The 16,687-nt window shown below is 52.0% G+C and overlaps 1 protein-coding gene across 4 annotated transcripts; it reads left to right on the forward strand.

Annotated features, from left to right (window-relative positions):
- The first annotated feature begins 8,380 nt into the window (after positions 1–8,380).
- C1QTNF6 (C1q and TNF related 6) lies at positions 8,381–14,871 on the forward strand. Of its 4 annotated transcripts, XM_041416794.1 has the most exons (4): positions 8,426–8,444; positions 9,616–9,698; positions 12,272–12,509; positions 14,073–14,871. In XM_041416794.1, the coding sequence occupies exons 3-4, from the start codon at positions 12,278–12,280 to the stop codon at positions 14,618–14,620; spliced, it is 780 nt and encodes a 259-aa protein (XP_041272728.1). In that variant the 5' UTR covers positions 8,426–8,444; positions 9,616–9,698; positions 12,272–12,277; the 3' UTR covers positions 14,621–14,871. The 4 variants fall into 4 exon arrangements, with proteins under 4 accessions (XP_041272727.1, XP_041272728.1, XP_041272729.1 ...); XM_041416793.1 differs by lacking the exon at positions 9,616–9,698 and having other exon boundaries at positions 8,381–8,444; XM_041416795.1 differs by lacking the exons at positions 8,426–8,444; positions 9,616–9,698 and adding an exon at positions 11,422–11,443.
- The last annotated feature ends 1,816 nt before the right edge of the window (positions 14,872–16,687 follow it).

Raw genomic sequence — 16,687 nt, forward strand, 5'->3', positions numbered from 1 at the left:
GCATTGTTCTTGGCTTTGGAAGAGACACCTGAGGTTTGTGTGGTACCAGTGTTACCAGAAATTGGTAAAAAAATAAAACCTCCTTAACACTAATGTAGCATTAAGAAGCAGGCATTCTTTATTTGGCTGGATGCATGAGGGGATATCTCCTTCAAAATATCATGCATGCTGAGTACAGAAAAAGCTCCCATTTATGTACTGTATTTTACATACATGCTCATTGATTTTCCCAGTATAAACATACATATAATATTAATTTCCCCAAAACCATTGATGTATTTTCCCTCTCCTTTACACATGTGTTCTTCTGTCCTGGGAGTCTCTTGGTGGTCCCTTGTGGTTGGTGACCCCAACCACATAAGTCATACCTGACTGTCTGGTGAACTGGTGAAAGTTGGCACAACTGGGCTGGTTACTTTCGAGTTTTTCTTCCTACAGAATAAACATTGTGCAGTGCCATAGGCCGGTGGCTTTTGAAGAATAAGCATCGTATTTTTCATCTGGCAAACAGACTTCATTTAGGGAGAGCTGAAGAGGTGATGGGCACTGAGAGTACAGAGAAGCAAGGTCAGACCTAGAGCAATGATCTGCCCTTAGATGATCCAGCTTTGGAGGGCAGAGGCTGCCATCTCATGGTGGCACCTCGAGGAAGTCCCCAGATGGCATATACCACGTGTCGGCAAGCCAGTGCCTTGACTTATAAACATGAGAAGTGGTCTACTTTAAAAGATGAACAGGAAGGAGAAATGTCTGCAGCAAAGACATACCAGCCAGCTGCATGCAAGGCTGGCCCCTCTCTAGTTCTTCAAAAAGTCTTGGGGACAGATTTCCTGCCTGTGCTGGTCATGGCTGGAGACCACTGACTGCTCAAAACCTCCTCTTTCTTTTCAGAGCTCTTATGGATTCTGGGCAGGATGACAAAACTTACCCAGGAGAAAAAAATTGGAACATTTCTTTCCTGCACCTCGCATTCCTCAGGGTTCTCCTGGTGCCTCTCACCCTGGTGGGAGGAGTAACAAGTGTAGAGAAGAAGACAATGAGACAAGTTGGAGGCAGCATTTCTTTTCTTCTCTTCTCCTTAAGCTTTACTATAAATAAAGAAAAAGCCTTTGGACTCAGAAGGCCAGGTGGGCAAAACCATTCTATGTGTTTAGGGGAGGGGGTGATATAGATTTGGCTCTCCTGAGAATACACAATGTCTCTGAGTTGAGTTGGTCTCTGTATGGAGTCATGTTTGGCTGATACAGGAGGTGAAGGCAGCTCTCAGTACAGGATGGGGACAGGAAGCAGACAGAGGTCAGGGGATCTCCAGTGTGTGAGAACTGTGGTTGTAAAGAGTCTGGGCAACACTAGGAACCAATTTATCCTGTAGGAAGTGGTAGAATATTTGGCCCAGAATGGTGAGCAAATGATGTGTCTGCATGTGCACAAAGGTAGGTGTAGGCAAAACTTTGTTCCCTGGACTGTACCTGTATGGTGATGGCTGAAGAGGATTGGTGACCAAGGCTGGTGGGAGGCTGGTGCCAGTCTTGGGCACTGATGCTCATTGCTGGGCGGTGCACATGTGTGCAGGGGTGCCTAAGGGGGTGTGCATGTGTGTAAGTGTACTAACATAAAGTGTGTTTATGTAATTGCAGGATGTTTAAGTGCAGATGTGAGTGCTTGGATAAGAGTTGGAGAGCAAGTGTGGCTGCTGTGCAGTTGGATGAGTGCTTGCTCCTGCACCCTGGTTGTTGGAAGGAAGTTGTGGATGGGCCCATTGAGTGTGCAGGCTAGAGGAGCAGCACTGTACAAGGGTGCGTGGGATGAAGATCTCCCTCTCTACTTTGGCTTCATTCCTGCAGCTCTGCTAAAATGACTGTCCCCACACTTTTAACTTCTCTGTGAATGCTATTGCTAAGTTACAGCCACTGAAATGACCCTCATACCACAGCCCTTTGCGCAGTTTTCTCTACAAACAGTTTTGAGAAATGGGAAGGAGGGACCCACCAGAAGGAAACATGCCTCCTGAGGTTAAAAGATGTTGCAGGAGGTGACTTGTGAGGGTCAATTATGGGAGCTGGCTGGGTAATGGAAAGATGTCTCACAGGTCACTTGAGAAAAGGTAAGAGAAGGGAGGGGGTGGCTTGGGGTTGGATGTGCTGGGACAGAAGCCAAAAGTCCTGGACTGGGAAGCAGGACAAGCTGCAGCAGCTAAGGATCACGGGAACAGAACCACTTTATGAGGAAGCAAGAGTCAAGGTCACATAAAGGCAATGTGAGAAGATGAGATGGCCTGGCAGGCCTCAGAACTGCAGTGCAGGACACCCGACTTTGGAAAAGGACTGTCACAGGCTGTCAGGTGAACAGACATCTCCTAGCCAGGTTAGAGAGCAGAGGAAGGGTAGGCAGGGACTGCAGACACAACCAACCAAAACACATTCAGCTGTGCTCTCAGCCACTGGTACTGCCATCACCGCCACGACAAAGATTGTCCCCCTGAAATCCTACATCCTCATGTTTCCTCTTTAAGTGTCTCTTCCTGAGACACTGGTGCCAAGCTGTCCATGCCTGGAGGCTCAGCCTCGGGAGCTGAGCTGCCAGCCAGACCACTCAGGAGCTGCTCAGCTGCCCTTACAGCGCTTCCCTGAGCAAGGGCAGTCAGACACCCAGGGGTGCAGGCTCAGCTCATGGGGAAAGGAAAGAGCTTGGTAGCCAGTTTCTCTCTTCTGCTATGTCTTTACATCTTTTTTTTCCTTCAGTCAAGGCATCAGCTTCCCGCACTGTGGGCCCCAGTCAGAAAAGCAGCCAAACTATTCATGGGCATGGGATATAGTTTGCTGGACTAAAAAAAGCCTCTATTTTAGGTTCTTAGGGAGCTCCTGCAACAACCACTCGAAGAAACACAACCAAGAAATCCTGGCAGAATAAGGATGGACTGCCTCTATAAGGGGCAAGAACTGGTGGAAAGATTAAAAGGGCTGGCTACCAAATGGTCAGATAGATGGACAGCACAGCACTTCAGACTCCGGTCTGTGTTGCTCCTCTTGCTGAGGAGAGCAGAGCCAGGTCAATGCTGGACTCCCTGGGCAGAGCAATCCCTGCAGGACAGAGAAGAGATTGTAATATCTGAGGAGCTTGTAGCACTGCTTGTGGTTGATGACCAGGCACTGAAGAAGGCAGGTGACTGTGATCAAGGACCTTGCAGGAAGCAGCTCAGGACGATGGGGGGCAGATAGAGGATGGGTTTCCTTATCCATGGAGTGGCAATCCAGCTGCCATGGGGAGATGGGGGGAGTTCCCCAGCTGTCAACACACTTAACAGAGACAGTCTCCTTCACCACCAAACTGAGCTGAGACTTCATTTCACAACGCCTTTGCAGCTCCATCTGCTGCAAATCACCATTCAAGAAACTCCTTCGACTGCTTGGCTTCTTAAAATACTAACATTCCTTAAGAGCCCAAGCACTGCAATGCCAGCACCAAGCAAGTGTGCCAAGGAGACATCATTTTGACACATGGAATCTGAGCTCCCACCAAGGCAGCTCTGCAGGGCAGCCTGCTGGGGCAAACAAAATGTGTTCCAGAGGGATCTGGAAAAAAAAAATAAAAAAAAGAAAAAAAAAATTGAGACCTTTATATTAAATAGGTGTTTAAAAGAAAAGAGACACAAGCATCACATTTTTCTGTCTTGTGTTTTCTTCACCCCCCTAGGCTGTATCCTGTTTTGCAGTGACAAACTGGGGAAATAAAAAATGAAGATGAACAGAAAATAAGACTGGGGGAGGGGAAGGAAAAGGTATTGCTTGTCCAAAATTCATGAGGAGAAAACAAATGCCACAAAATTCTTCAAACTACCACCACTGATTTAAAGGCTGGTTTTCATAGGAACAGGCATTTGGAATGATGATCAGAAGGCTACTGCCTCCTGACCCCTGCTCTTTCCTCAGCACTCTCTGCCTGTTGGTGAATCCCCAGAGTTGTCTGTGGTAATGGCATTAATCTGACTGCCCTTGTGATCCCTCTCCCTCTCCTTAACAATGCTGTGGTTGACTCTGGCACCCAGAGGCCATGGGGACCATGTGCAGTGGCTAAATGAAAGTCTGGATGTGTTCAGGGGGGATTTGCTCCAGTCAGCTATGGAAAAGAGCTTTTCTATTCTGGGTGCAGAGACACAGAGATAAGGGCTCCATCAAGCCCCGTGCTGCACAAAAGGTTTCATTCTTGTCACGTAGTGATCAGAGCTGCAAGACTAGAAAGGGCTGCAATGATTTCAGCAGCATTGTGCAATCCTCTTCCCAGCAAACGTGTGATTACAGATGGGGTGATAGAGATACGGGGAACCCATTCTGTCAGAGAGTTTGTGCACACACGTCAGAGGGCACAAGAGCAGACAGAGAGAGGCATTTGTGTGTGCTGTGCATGCATGCATGCAAATGAGTGTTTATTGCATGATTGCATGTGTGTGTGTGGATGTGTATAAACACACAGACATATTCATGCCATGCACAGATCCAAGAACATGTATGTGTGTGCATGAGACCTTACGGGGCCACCCACACAGGTGCCCACGCACCCAGACCTGCGTGTACTGCTCAGCCTAAGCATGAATGCCAAGAGCATGGCACATCCACCTTAATGCACACAGGCTCAGGCTGGGAGATGGCAGCTGCACCTTGCCAAGGGCTCTGCACACACCCACACACACCCACACACTGGTCTGGAGCAGCTGCTGACCCACTCAGTGTGACCTTTCTGCCCTGCAGTGGATCTTCGGGAGGAAAACTGGAAGGGTGGTGAATGGTGATGGCAGAGGAGCTCAGTATGGAGAGCCGAGGGTGTGTTTCCAGGCTGTTACCAACACAGCCCACGCGTAATGTCATTTGAAGCTGTTGTTAGGGAGCCGCTGTATTTGTCATCAGCAGGGAATCACAGCAGCTCAGATCAGGCAACAGCAAAACTGTCCAGGCCATGTTCTGCTTTCTGCTGTTGTACAGGGCTGTGGAACAAGGGGGTGTGTGGAGGGGGCAGGAAGCATTGTTGTAATGGAGTAGTCTCTAGAGAAAAGAGACAAGGGGAATACAAAAAGGGGAAACACCTTTAAAAAGAAGATGCTCTGAGGATCCGACACAGAATTGAAATGCTTTATCTGCTCGAACGAGTGGAAAATATGCAAATATTTGCTCATGAAAAATTGCTGTTCTTTGCCTTCCCAAGCATAAACTATGCAAACGCCACACACCACGCAGATCTCACACTCAGCACGTCATGCACACACGGACACACGCGCATACCCAGTGCGTCAGTGCAGCCGGCCAAGGACACGTGCCTGGGCTGCAGCACAGCAGCCTTCTCTCCATGACAAACAGGGCCGCGGGGCACGGGAATACGGATGCCTCGTCTGGCAAACGGTGCCCGGGGAGGCAGTGCCCCGCCGCGGCTCCCCGCGGTGCTCCGGAGCCGGAGCGGCTGCGGAGCTGCGGGCGGAAGGGACGCGAGAGCCCATCCCGGCGCTGCCCTGCCCTCGGGAACACGGGACACCTGCAGGGACACGCAGCGGGGCGGGAGAGGCAGCGCGGGGGTGGCGCCGAGCGGCGCGGGGGATGCGGGGCGGGGATGCGGGGATGCGGGGCGGGAATGCGGGGAGGCGGGGGACGCGGGGATGCGGGCGCTGCGCGGCGTGTCCTGCAGAGGGGGATCGGACACCGGCCGGCAGCGGCCAGCCGGGGATCGCGGCCGCGCTCCTGCCCTTCTCACCGGCTCCTGCCCTTCTCACGGGGCTCCTGCCCTTCTCACTGTGCTGCCCAGCGGCACTGGAGCCTCTCCGTGCTAACCCCACGCGTGTCAGACATCCAGAGGGACCTGTGCAGGCATGAGAGGTGCACATCGCAGCACAGAGAGATGCTTGTGTCCTGGGCTGCATCAAAAGAAACGTGGCCAGCAGGTCGAGGGAGGTGATCCTGCCCCTGTAATCCTCTCTGGTGAGACTCCATCTGGAGTGCTGCATCTAGGTCTGGGACCCCCAATATATGAAGGACATGGACCTGTTGGAGCACATCCAAGATGACAATGATGAAGATAATCAGAGGGCTGGAGCATCTGTCCTATGAAGACAAGTTGAGGGAATTGCGGTTGTTAGCCTGGAGAAGAGAAGGCTCCATGAAGATTGTATAGTCCGTTCCAGTACCTAACAGGAGACTACAGGGACTTTTCACAAGGGCATGTAGTGATAGGACAAAGGGGAATGGCTTTAAAATGAAGGAAGTCAGGGTTAGATTAGATATGAGGGAGAAATTGTTCACTGTGAGGGTGGTGAGGCACTGGCACAGGTTGCCCAAAGACACTGTGGCTGCCCCACCCCTGGCAGCATTCAAGGCCAGACTTTGAGCAAGCTGATCTACTTGAACATGTCCCTCCCTGCCCATGGCAGGGGGCTTGGAATTAGATTATCTTGAAGGTCTTTTCCAACCCAAACCACCCTGTCATCCTATAATTCTGTCATGTCATGTCTGGTTCCCATAGTGGAAAGAACCCCTCACAGATCCAAGAGTTTGTGATCTCTTAAACCCCAGCTTCCTTGCCCATCTGCCTGTCCACTCATGCCCCACCACCCCATCCCCCCTCCACAAAGTTTTTGCTTCTTTGGTGAGAAAGCTCATGAGTGTCTCTGAAGAAAGTTTTCTCACCCCAACCACTGTGCACCTTTCTCAGCACTCCTTGTGAGAGCTGATATGCCCTGAGTAGTGATCTACTGTTGATAAGTGATACGGGCAGGTCTAGGAGGGGGCGTAGGAGAGGATGGCAAAGGAGTAACATTTTCTGGGTCTACGCAAGAGTGGATGGGAGGAGGGGGCCTTCAGGTGCATGCAGATTCAGAGAAACAGAAGGCAACAGGCTTGCCTGAAGGTTATTTTTAAGAACTTGTTCAGACTACTGTGTCACCTGCTATGTCCCACCCAACCAAGCTGCTGGATCTAGATGTTCACAAGGCAGCAAACTCTTCCTGGTTGCAGTAGGGATAGTCCTTGCAGTCATATGCCAGAGCTTGGGGTGGATACCAGCACAGTTCTTTGGTCTCACAGGCAGAGTCACAAGGTGAGGGGAAGAGATGGGACACTCAAGTTGGAAAAGCTGCTGATGGGGAGAGGGGCAGCCTGGGCGATGCTGTGAGGCATCTCCAGCTGATGCAGCTTGTGAGCTACTGTCGGGTTCCCTCCCTGCTCAGCTGTGTCACACAAGGACTGGCTGTGGGAGCACTGGGAAGTAGAAGACAAGCTCACACTTTCATGCTCAGTATTGGAGGCTGCCAGGTCTAGCAACAGCTTTGCTCAAGCAGTGAGTGCAGGTGAACGGCTCTTCCAGCTGCTCCTCAGCCACGTGGCATTTCAGCAATGCACAGAAAAAAAAAAGAAAAAAAAAGCAGTGTCTTTGCCAGGCCTTGATCTCTGTGTGAGACAGGCCAGGCCGCCAAGCAGCACACAGCAGAAATCCCTGCTGGCAGAAGTGCCTTCAAACTCAGCAGCAGCCTGCATAAAGCCAGGGAACGTGTCATTTCTGCTTGGTCCAGGCCCCGCACGGGCAGAAGTCTAAAGAGAAATGTAGCCATGCAGCTGACATCTAATAGGTCTGCCCATCCTTAGAGACATAGAAAGTATTCTGAGCCAGTAATTTTGAACCATGCTGGTGCTCTTGAGTAACAAGGGCTGGCTGTTGCACAAGCCTTGTGCACAGACATGGAGTCCACAGGCTGGAAAAGATTCATGTAATCATAGAATCACAGAATGGTTTGGGCTTGAAAGGACCTTTAAAGGTCATCTATTCTTCCCAGCCTCTTCTGCTGCCTGGCCAGAGATGATCAGCAATCCTGGTACAGCAGAGTGACAGCTGCTGTTACAGGATAATCTGAGGGCACCACAAATTACTGAAACAAAAAACCACATTGCCACCTTTTAATGTCTCAGGTGTACCCCTCCCCATTTACAGGCACTATGGAAGGGCAAGGCAAAGGCACCCAGGAGCAGCCAGACTGTGATGGAGAGGAGGCAAGTGCAGAGCAGTGCTGCTGATCCCTTCCCAGTGCTTGAAACACATGTGAGCTCTCTCTCCAAGGGTAGTAACAGCAGTAGCCAGAAGCCTGAACTGTGCTTCCAGAAGGAATCAGCTGTGTAGCTGAGCAAATTGTGATGCTGTGCAGGGCGGGTGGAAGAAGGGAGGGAGAAAAGGAGGGAAGAAGGGAGAGAGGGAGGGAGAGCCAAGCCTGACACAGGCCAGAGGAGGAGGGGAGGCACTCACAAAGGCCTTGGAGGCAGGATGGAAAAGACAGTAATTACATAAGAGCACTTGGCGAGCATCTGGCTGGAGTCAGCTGGGCCCCGCCGGCCCTCCCTCCCGCGCTGCTAACCAGGAGCAGCTGAGGATACAGGATACAGATAACTCCGCGCGGGACCCTGCGGAGGGGAGCGGAGGTAAGAGCTGCTCCGCTTCCCCTCCTGGCTTGCCACGCTCTTGAAGATTAGGGGCAGACGAGTGGGGAGCACGGGGAAGGAAAGGCAGCTGTGGTGGAGGAGAAGCAGTCAGCAAGGGGAAGAGAAGTGGCTCTGCCTGTTGGTGCAAATGATACTCCTTCACTCTGGAGGTTTGGTGAGGGAGGAGCTGCGAAGGGCAAGTGTGTGTGTGTGTGCATGTGCAAGAGGGTGGATGGTCCACATGTGCCACAGGGGAACTGAGCTGTACACAGGGGCTAGAGAGGAGAGAAAGCATCAATTTTCTTCTCCATACCTGTGGCAGAGGTGGGTAATAGGATGGATGCAGCCACTGAGGTAGAGACAGTCTTTGTCCCCCTACTTTGCCAGTGTTGTGGTGGGTATAGGAAAAGGGAGGAAATGGAGGAGGAAACAGCTGCTTGAGAGCAGGGATTGTTGCAATATAATCTGGACAGTGCTTGCCTGGGCTGCCTCCAAGGCAAAGTGTGTGATGAGGGAGAGCGAAGGTTGTTGGGCACACAAGGTGCCCTGAGGCTTGGACAGCACTTTAAAGCATGGCTGGCACAGGGTTACTGGATAGAATTCTCAAAATCTCCTGTAAATGTAACAGCCCTGGCAAAATATCACTGGTACACACTGTTCCCTTCAGGGAGCAGGGCAATATTACCCTAGCAAAAGTGTCTTTACTGGCATAAACTTCTGCCCAGCTGGGCAATGCCACCAGAGCACATCTTTGTTAGCTGGCTCCTGGCAGGTCCCCATTCAGCCCAGATGAGACATTAAATCAAAGTCCTGCTCGCTCCCCACTGTGAGATGTTCTTGCAGTCAGATGAGACACGGGCAAAGGCCCCAGCTGATGAGGTCCCCCACGAAGAACATCTGCTTGGCTGTGAGCAGCTCAGGAGTGCAGATGGAAATGTGGGACGGAAATGAGGACAATGGCCTCCCTGCTACCTGTTTCCCTTGGAAAGGTGGAAGAGGCCAGGCATAAAGCCAAGAACCCCAAGGAGGTAATGTCATGTTTGGAAGTAAGCCAGGCAGGAAAACCTGAGGGAGGCACTGCAGAAGCTTTTTTGGGACAGAGAGGAACTTTGTCTTCTGTATCAGTCTCCAAGTTTTCATGCACCCCAAAAAATTTTCTTGCCTTTAATAGTACTGTCAGCTGCCAAAATTCCCACCAGCAGCAGCCAGGAGTAGACAACACAACACATCACAAGACCCCTCTTCTGTCAGCTGGTAAGGCTCCATTAGCAAGAAGTATTGCCCTAACCTTCCCCCCCCCCCATTTCCCAAAAGGGGAAACTGAGGCACGGGCAAACGTGGGTAACTTGTAGTGGATATTATTGCATGTCAGTGCTGGAGCCCAGGGAGGAGCTCATGCACTCAGCAGTGCATTTCTCCGTCCTCTTCCTGCCCCAGCTGGAAGGCATGTTCACTCCATGTTCATTGAGCTCCAGGCTGACAGGCAGCCTGAGAATATCTGCAGGCCTCCCAGCCCCCATTCCTCCCTTCCCCCCTCAGCTCACAGTGCATATTTTCCCAGAGTTTTCCGCTTGCTTCTCCAGTGGTTCTGGGGTCCTGCCAAACGCCAGCCACTCTCTGGGAAGCGGGGCCTCCCATTCCTAAACCAAACAAATGGGAGAAGGGAAACAGGGGGAAAAAAGTCCCAGCACACGTAGACACACTCAAAACCTGATTCCCCTCAGAAGCCTTGGAGCCTTCTGCAGCTCCTCTTGGAAACTGCAGGAGGCACAGTGCTGACTGGGCATTTCTGACCCCTGCAGAGCAGAGATATTGTCCCTCCTTCCTTCTGCTTCCCAAAGATCCGTATGTGCACGCACCCCCGCACCCCACACATACCCAGGGTATAAATTCCCAGGTCAGTTTTGGTGCAGGATAAAACCCTCTAATCCTCTTCCCAACAGACTCTGCAGTGTGAGAAAAATCTCCCATCTCTCCAACCCTGCATTCTTCTCCCCTCCAAAATGCCCTTCATTCCAATGTTCTGGTGCATCCACATTGTGCTTACCCCAAAGGCACAAGCTTGTCAGCTTGGCGCCAAGCTGGGGACAATGGTCACAGCCAGGGTTTGTTTCCAGATCCCCAGTTTTGCTGGCAGGAAACTCCCAGCAGCCAGGCTCTGCTTCAGACCAGGCACACCCCTCCCGTCCAAAAGACTCAGCCTGGGACCTAAACAGGGGACATGACCGGGGGATGACACGTGCTGGAGCACAAGGCTTGGGGCTCTGCCCAGGCAGAGGGGATGACCAGAGAGGGAAAAAACGGATGCCTCTCCCAGTTGGCAGCTGCTTCTGCTAGAAATATCATGCCTGGGGCAAGAGGCCACAGTGATGTGCAGAAAAAACAATGCAGGAGAGAATGAAAGATGAAGTTTGGGGACTATGAGTGGGTCAGGCACAGCTGGGGAGAGAGCCTGGCCAAGCATGGCCCTGGGACAAGGGACTAAGGCAAAGGACTGAGACAAGGGACTAAGGCAAAGGACTGAGGGCAGAATTCTGAAGCACCCTGCCTGAAGGAAAGCCTGTCTCTTGCACCGATGCACCTTACCTTGTGCATTCTGAGACGACAAGGGTGGGACAGCCCGGCTGCTGTCCACCCCTTGCACAGGGCACAGTCCGTGCTGCCTTCGTTTTTTGCTGGCTGGAAGTGAAAAGGCGGATAATAAAACCAAACCAACAACGCGTACAAGAAAAAGGCGCTTCCTAGGAAAGAGTTAAAAAGACGCTGAAACCCAAGCCGGTTTAGGATGGAGAGCACCCAAAACCAGGGAGGGAGAAGGAGGGAGAGGAGAGGGGAGGGAGCCGGTCCAAGCCTAGCTTGCGCACCCAGCCAGCGCTGAGCAGTGCCTGTGCCAAGAGCCGGCTTCCTTAAAGCCATGGGCGCGGGGGCCTGCCCTGCAGGCACAGGGGAGCCGGCGAGCCGGGGCTGGGACGCGGAGGGGACAGCCTTCGGTCCCCGGGGTGAGCGGCTGCGCTGCGCCGGGGGGCAGGCAGCGGGACGGGGCGCAGGCTGCCCGAGGGGCTTTCTCAGCTGCTTGGCGTGTCTGTCTTTCGTAAGCATACTTCTCTGCAAGCTGCAGAGCTTCACGTCCCCGGCAGCGGAGCAGCTGCCCTGTGGTCCGCCCAAAGGCTGCCCTGCGGAGCCGGCCGTGCCCTTGGGAAGGTGCTGGGGTTCGCCTGGGAACACACTGGGCACGGGTGGGAGGCACCGAGCCGGCGGGGCGGGGGGATTTGGTGGGGAAAAGGAAGGGGCTGAAGTTAAGTTCCCAGCCCACGGGAGAAGAGGCATCTCTGCTGGGACATGGGGATTTTGGGGTTAGATTCCTATAAAGAATTGATATGCAGTGGTAAGAGGGCTGGAGAACTTTTTTACAGCACTTCCCACAGATTGAGCAGCCTACCAGAGCATGCTTTTGCTGAAGAGCTGTTGAGGTTGGACTCAATGACCCTAGAGGTCTTTTTCAATCTTAATTTATGATTATGTTTCCTTCCTGTCTCCCATCCTGGGGACTGAATATACTAGTGGCTTTAATGGTTTGTCTAGTCAGCATCAAGCCTTGTCCCAGGGTCAGCACCGAGTGTCCATTGCCCTGGCAGAAGGGCGTGGGGCATCCTCTTGGGCCAGAGGATTGCAGCCTTGAATAAGCATGTAAGCTCCCTCCACAGGGCAATGCCATTTCATCCCACCCCTGGCTCCAGCCACAGAAAGTGGTTTTATCATATCTCTGTTCCATCCCTTATGTCCTCCCTCTTATACCTCACTCTTGGCACTTGCTCCTATCTTCCCAGGTCACCATGGACATAACCTACCTGCGCACATCCCTGACCTTCCTTTTTCTCCCTCTTGTTGTGTTTGGGGCACCTGCTGATGAACCCAGCCTCACAGAACCAGGCCCTGGTGCTTGCAAGCGCTGTTGTGACTCACTGGACTCTTCCACAGATACCCCACCAGTCCCTCCCAGCCATCACCACTTTCCCTACCCAGTGCCAGAGGTCCGTCCCTATATCAACATCACCATTCTGAAGGGTAAGTCTTTGCCCCGGGATGCCAAGGCTGGCTCAGGGACTGATGGCATTGCAGTGGAGGTCACAGCTGGATTGCTGGCATGCTGGATGTGCTAACAGACCACACGCACTGTGCCCAGGGTTTAGGTGTTTTGTGCTGTGATGAGGAGTAGCCTGGGGGGACAGAAGTCGGTGCTCTCTCTGCTGTGATCTCTGTGTCTCAAGATGCTGCCTGCTGCTAACTCTTCCTCCTTGCTAACACAGGACAGCCTCTTGCCAAGCTGGGAGGACACATTCCTTGTCTCAGACTTACAGAGTCCTGTAGTGCCTGAGGGAAGGAACACTCCTTATCAACTGCAAAATAAGTATGTTTGGAGGGCATTGGCACCCAGGGAGCTTGTGGGGAAACCTTCTCCAGCTCCCTGGGCCATGTGCTTTTGGGAGCAGGAGGAGGGCAAAGGGAGGCAGCAGTTATTTGCAAGTTCCTCCAAGTTAAACTTGCAGTGACCCTCAGTTCATTCCACGCTGCAGTGGCTGGCTTGGCTAATGGGAAAGGGTTCCCTATTTTAGATCAGCTCCTCCCTTCAGGACTCCCCTTTTAGCCTTTGCTGTGGGCAAAAGCCTGTTCCCAGCTGGATGCTGCCACACACTTCTTGTAGCTCTGTGGTTTGTCTGGGTTAACTGGGGGGATGCTCTCCCTTCCCTGCCCTGCCTGGAAGTAGCTGCAATCCATCAAAGCCCAGAAGGGCAGATAGAGGCCTAGACTAGAGTGGGGTGTCATAGGAGGACCTTCAATACCATGCAGGGGATGGAGAGGAGAAAAAGAAAAAGATACAGATTTTGAATGCTGTCACTTAGAGCTGGAGGCTGCTCTGAGTCCCATTTCTTCTCTGTATACACAAAGTACATTCTGGTGCAAGTCTCTCTATTGATGCCTGCTCAAGTGTCTGATGGGCAGTGCACACAGTCCATGTTAGAACTGCATATTAATTACGCAAGATGCTCAAAGCATGCCAGTATTGTGAAAGCACCATCCCTCTAAGTTGCAGTGCTCCATCTACCCAGTCAAGCTTGGATCTTTTCCCTCTGACCCACCCCATTGTCCCTCCCTAATCATATTCCCGCACAGGTGTTAGCAGTTCCTCCCCTCCTCCAGCCTACAGCAAGACCAGTGTGCATCCTCTGTGGATAACTGGGTCATAGGAGAGGTGTGTGAGAGGGCAAGGCTGTGCTAGAGGTAAAGGAATGTGGGGGAGGAAGAAGAGGTCAAGAGCCCCAGTGGTACTTTGGACTGCTGGGTTCCCTCTGAGGCTGAAGTCTCCCAGGGAGATGTCCTGGTGCCTCCAGCAGAGTCACATCATTTGGTGAGCAGGGGATTCATCGGGGAAGAGACTCCAGTCACTCCCAGAGTTCTGCTAGCTCCTTTCCCTTGAAGACTAGTGGTACTGTCGCCCTCAGAAGTGTTCCTTCTTCTGGCATTGCCCCATTCTAGTGCAATTCTCTGTCTCCTCATTGGTCTTTCTCACCACCACTTCCACATCTTCTGGTATCACACAGGAGTCGTGTCCTCTGCTTCCTCCTGTAGGAGAGAAAGGAGACCGGGGAGAGCCTGGGATGCCAGGGAAATGGGGCAAAGAAGGACCACGAGGCGAGCGGGGTGCCCAGGGCCAGAAAGGCAGTAAAGGACAGATGGGCACAGCAGGAGACCCCTGCAAGCATCAGTACGCTGCATTCTCCGTCGGTCGCAAGAAAGCGCTGCACAGCAGCGAGGGCTTCCAGGTCTTGATCTTTGACACCGTCTTCGTCAACCTCTACAGCCACTTCGACATGTTCAACGGCAAGTTCTACTGCTCGGTGGGTGGACTTTACTATTTCAGCCTCAATGTCCACACCTGGAACTTCAAGGAGACCTACATGCATATCATGCACAACGAAGAAGAAGCGGTCATCCTGTATGCCCAACCCAGTGACCGCAGCATCATGCAGAGCCAGAGCCTCATGCTGGAGCTGCAGGAAAATGATGAGATCTGGGTGAGGCTCTACAAGCGGGAGAGGGAGAATGCCATTTACAGTGATGATGTTGATGTGTACATCACCTTCAGTGGGTATTTGGTCAAGCCCAGTATTGAATAATTCCTCGTCCTTAGGGCCTCTTAGGCCTTTTCCTTATTCCTCTCCCTCTCTCTCTCTCTCTGTCTCTGTCTCTCCCTCTCTCTCTCTCTTTACTGCCCGTAACCACTGCAATTCACTTGGAAATGGGCCTGTCAAATCTCAGGCACCGAGTGTGAAACTTGCCACACTGGCTCCCACCTCACGCTCTCCTGTAGCCAGACCTGTATCTGTCCACTTTACATCATGGCACCACCTCTTGCCCCTCACCTCATAACCCCAACTTAGGTTATTGGCTTCTTCTCGATCTGCCAGCAAGCTGGCATTTAGGGCTCTAGAGCAAGAGGAAAGCCAAAATGCTGCTCCTGGGCCTGTGTCCCTCCTTGGGGCTTCATACACAAAGGACTCCTGTGGAAAGGGCTACAAAGTCCCCACTGCTGAGGTACATCCTGGCTCCTCTCCATCCCAACTAGACAAACCAGTTTTGCAGCCTGAAACAAGGTCTTGATGTTACCTCTGATATCTGTAGTCTGGAGAGCAAACTGGGGTCTGATGGTCTCCTGTAGCACAGGGAAGATGTAGGAGCATGGGGAGAGGAGATTGTCTTTCCGAAAAGGGAACTGTTGGCCTTCTAAACCGGCTTTCCATAGGCACTCTTCTGTTCACAGAGTCCAGGCTGGTCGTCAAACCTAGACCTGGTGGGATTGTCCTCCTCTGTGCCAGCTCTAGCTCTTCAAAGAGATGAAGGGCCAGACACCTGGCCAGACCCTCCATGGGTGTCTGCCCATGATTTAGTAGAGGCAACCATTCTGTTCCCACTAGGGATCACCAGTACAGAACTAGAGACAGAGAGAGAAAACCTTGAAAACCCCCTCCCACACCTCCCCCAGAGTGCTACTCAGTCTTGGCTTGTCAGCTATGGGAAGCTAGTCCAGAGAGCGAACCCAAATCTGCTTCCCTTTGGCAGAGGTGCCATTTCATTGTCCTCCTGAAGGTGGTTCTCCCATGCTGGTACAGAAGGATCACTGTTTCAGGGCCTGAGCTTGAGGCTGTGGGGGCAATTGCAGTTCAATCAATTCCAAAGGTGGATAGACTGCCATGTCTTTGCCTCTGTGATGGAATAGAGATAGAGGTGAGACAACAGCACCTTGCCCAAGGGTTAAAAGCTTCCCTGTCATATGCTCCATGCCCTTTTCTGGCAATCTCATCACAGTAACTGAGGAAAGCATGTAGCTAAAACAAACCCTCGCTCTTTTTGTCAGGTTGGAGATGTCGCAGTGAGAAAGGAATGCCAGTGGTAGGGTTTTCTAGTACTATTTGTATTGGTCTCACACTGCTCCCACTTGCATCCCTCTGCGGGGGATGCTGCAGTCCTGGGGGAGCAGGTGAGGCTGGCTCAGCACTTTAGGAAACCTACTTCCACATGTTGTGATGCTCCCATAAACAGCAGTGCCAGGACTTGTCTCCTTTTTGAGTCTCAGGGCAGGACAAGCAGGAGAGACACGGGTATTTCTCCTCTGCTCATCACTGGTCATGAAATCTCCGGACTTACCTGGGTTCTGCTGTCTCATTGATGAGCCATGGTCTCTGCCTATAGCACCTGGGACTACCAGGGCTCTCCCAGAAGAAATGTGCATCATTATACAAGATTATGTCTGGTACACACAGCCCGAGATAGCAAAGGAACAGAGACCAAGGCTAAATATTAAAACTGACCTTGAAAAAATTGCAGGGCATTTTCTCTCTTGTCCTGTTTACTTACTGTCTGTGCTTTTCTAAGAAAGCTGTACAGACTGCAGAGAGTTTCAGGAACTTTGCTCTGGATCCTCCCCACCACTGTTAATGAGGCAATGGGTATAAAAGCAAAGCTTCACTAAGGCAAGGCTGATTTTTTCACAGGGAAACATGTGAGGAAGGCATTGTGGAAACTAAAGGAGACTGTGGGTTTCTTCCTCTCCCATAGCAGGTCAAGTGTGTGGAATTGCTCAGAGGCAGGATTTCAGACAGCAGAGGAAGCAGAAAGCTGGAAGTGATGCTCGGGACCGAATCCCTTTCTCTCATCTTCAACAGGCTGCAAATTCAAATATAGTA

Source organism: Onychostruthus taczanowskii, unplaced genomic scaffold, assembly GCF_017590055.1.
Source record: "Onychostruthus taczanowskii isolate IOZ18803 unplaced genomic scaffold, ASM1759005v1 scaffold53, whole genome shotgun sequence".
In the NCBI taxonomy this organism is placed as follows: Eukaryota; Metazoa; Chordata; class Aves; order Passeriformes; family Passeridae; genus Onychostruthus; species Onychostruthus taczanowskii.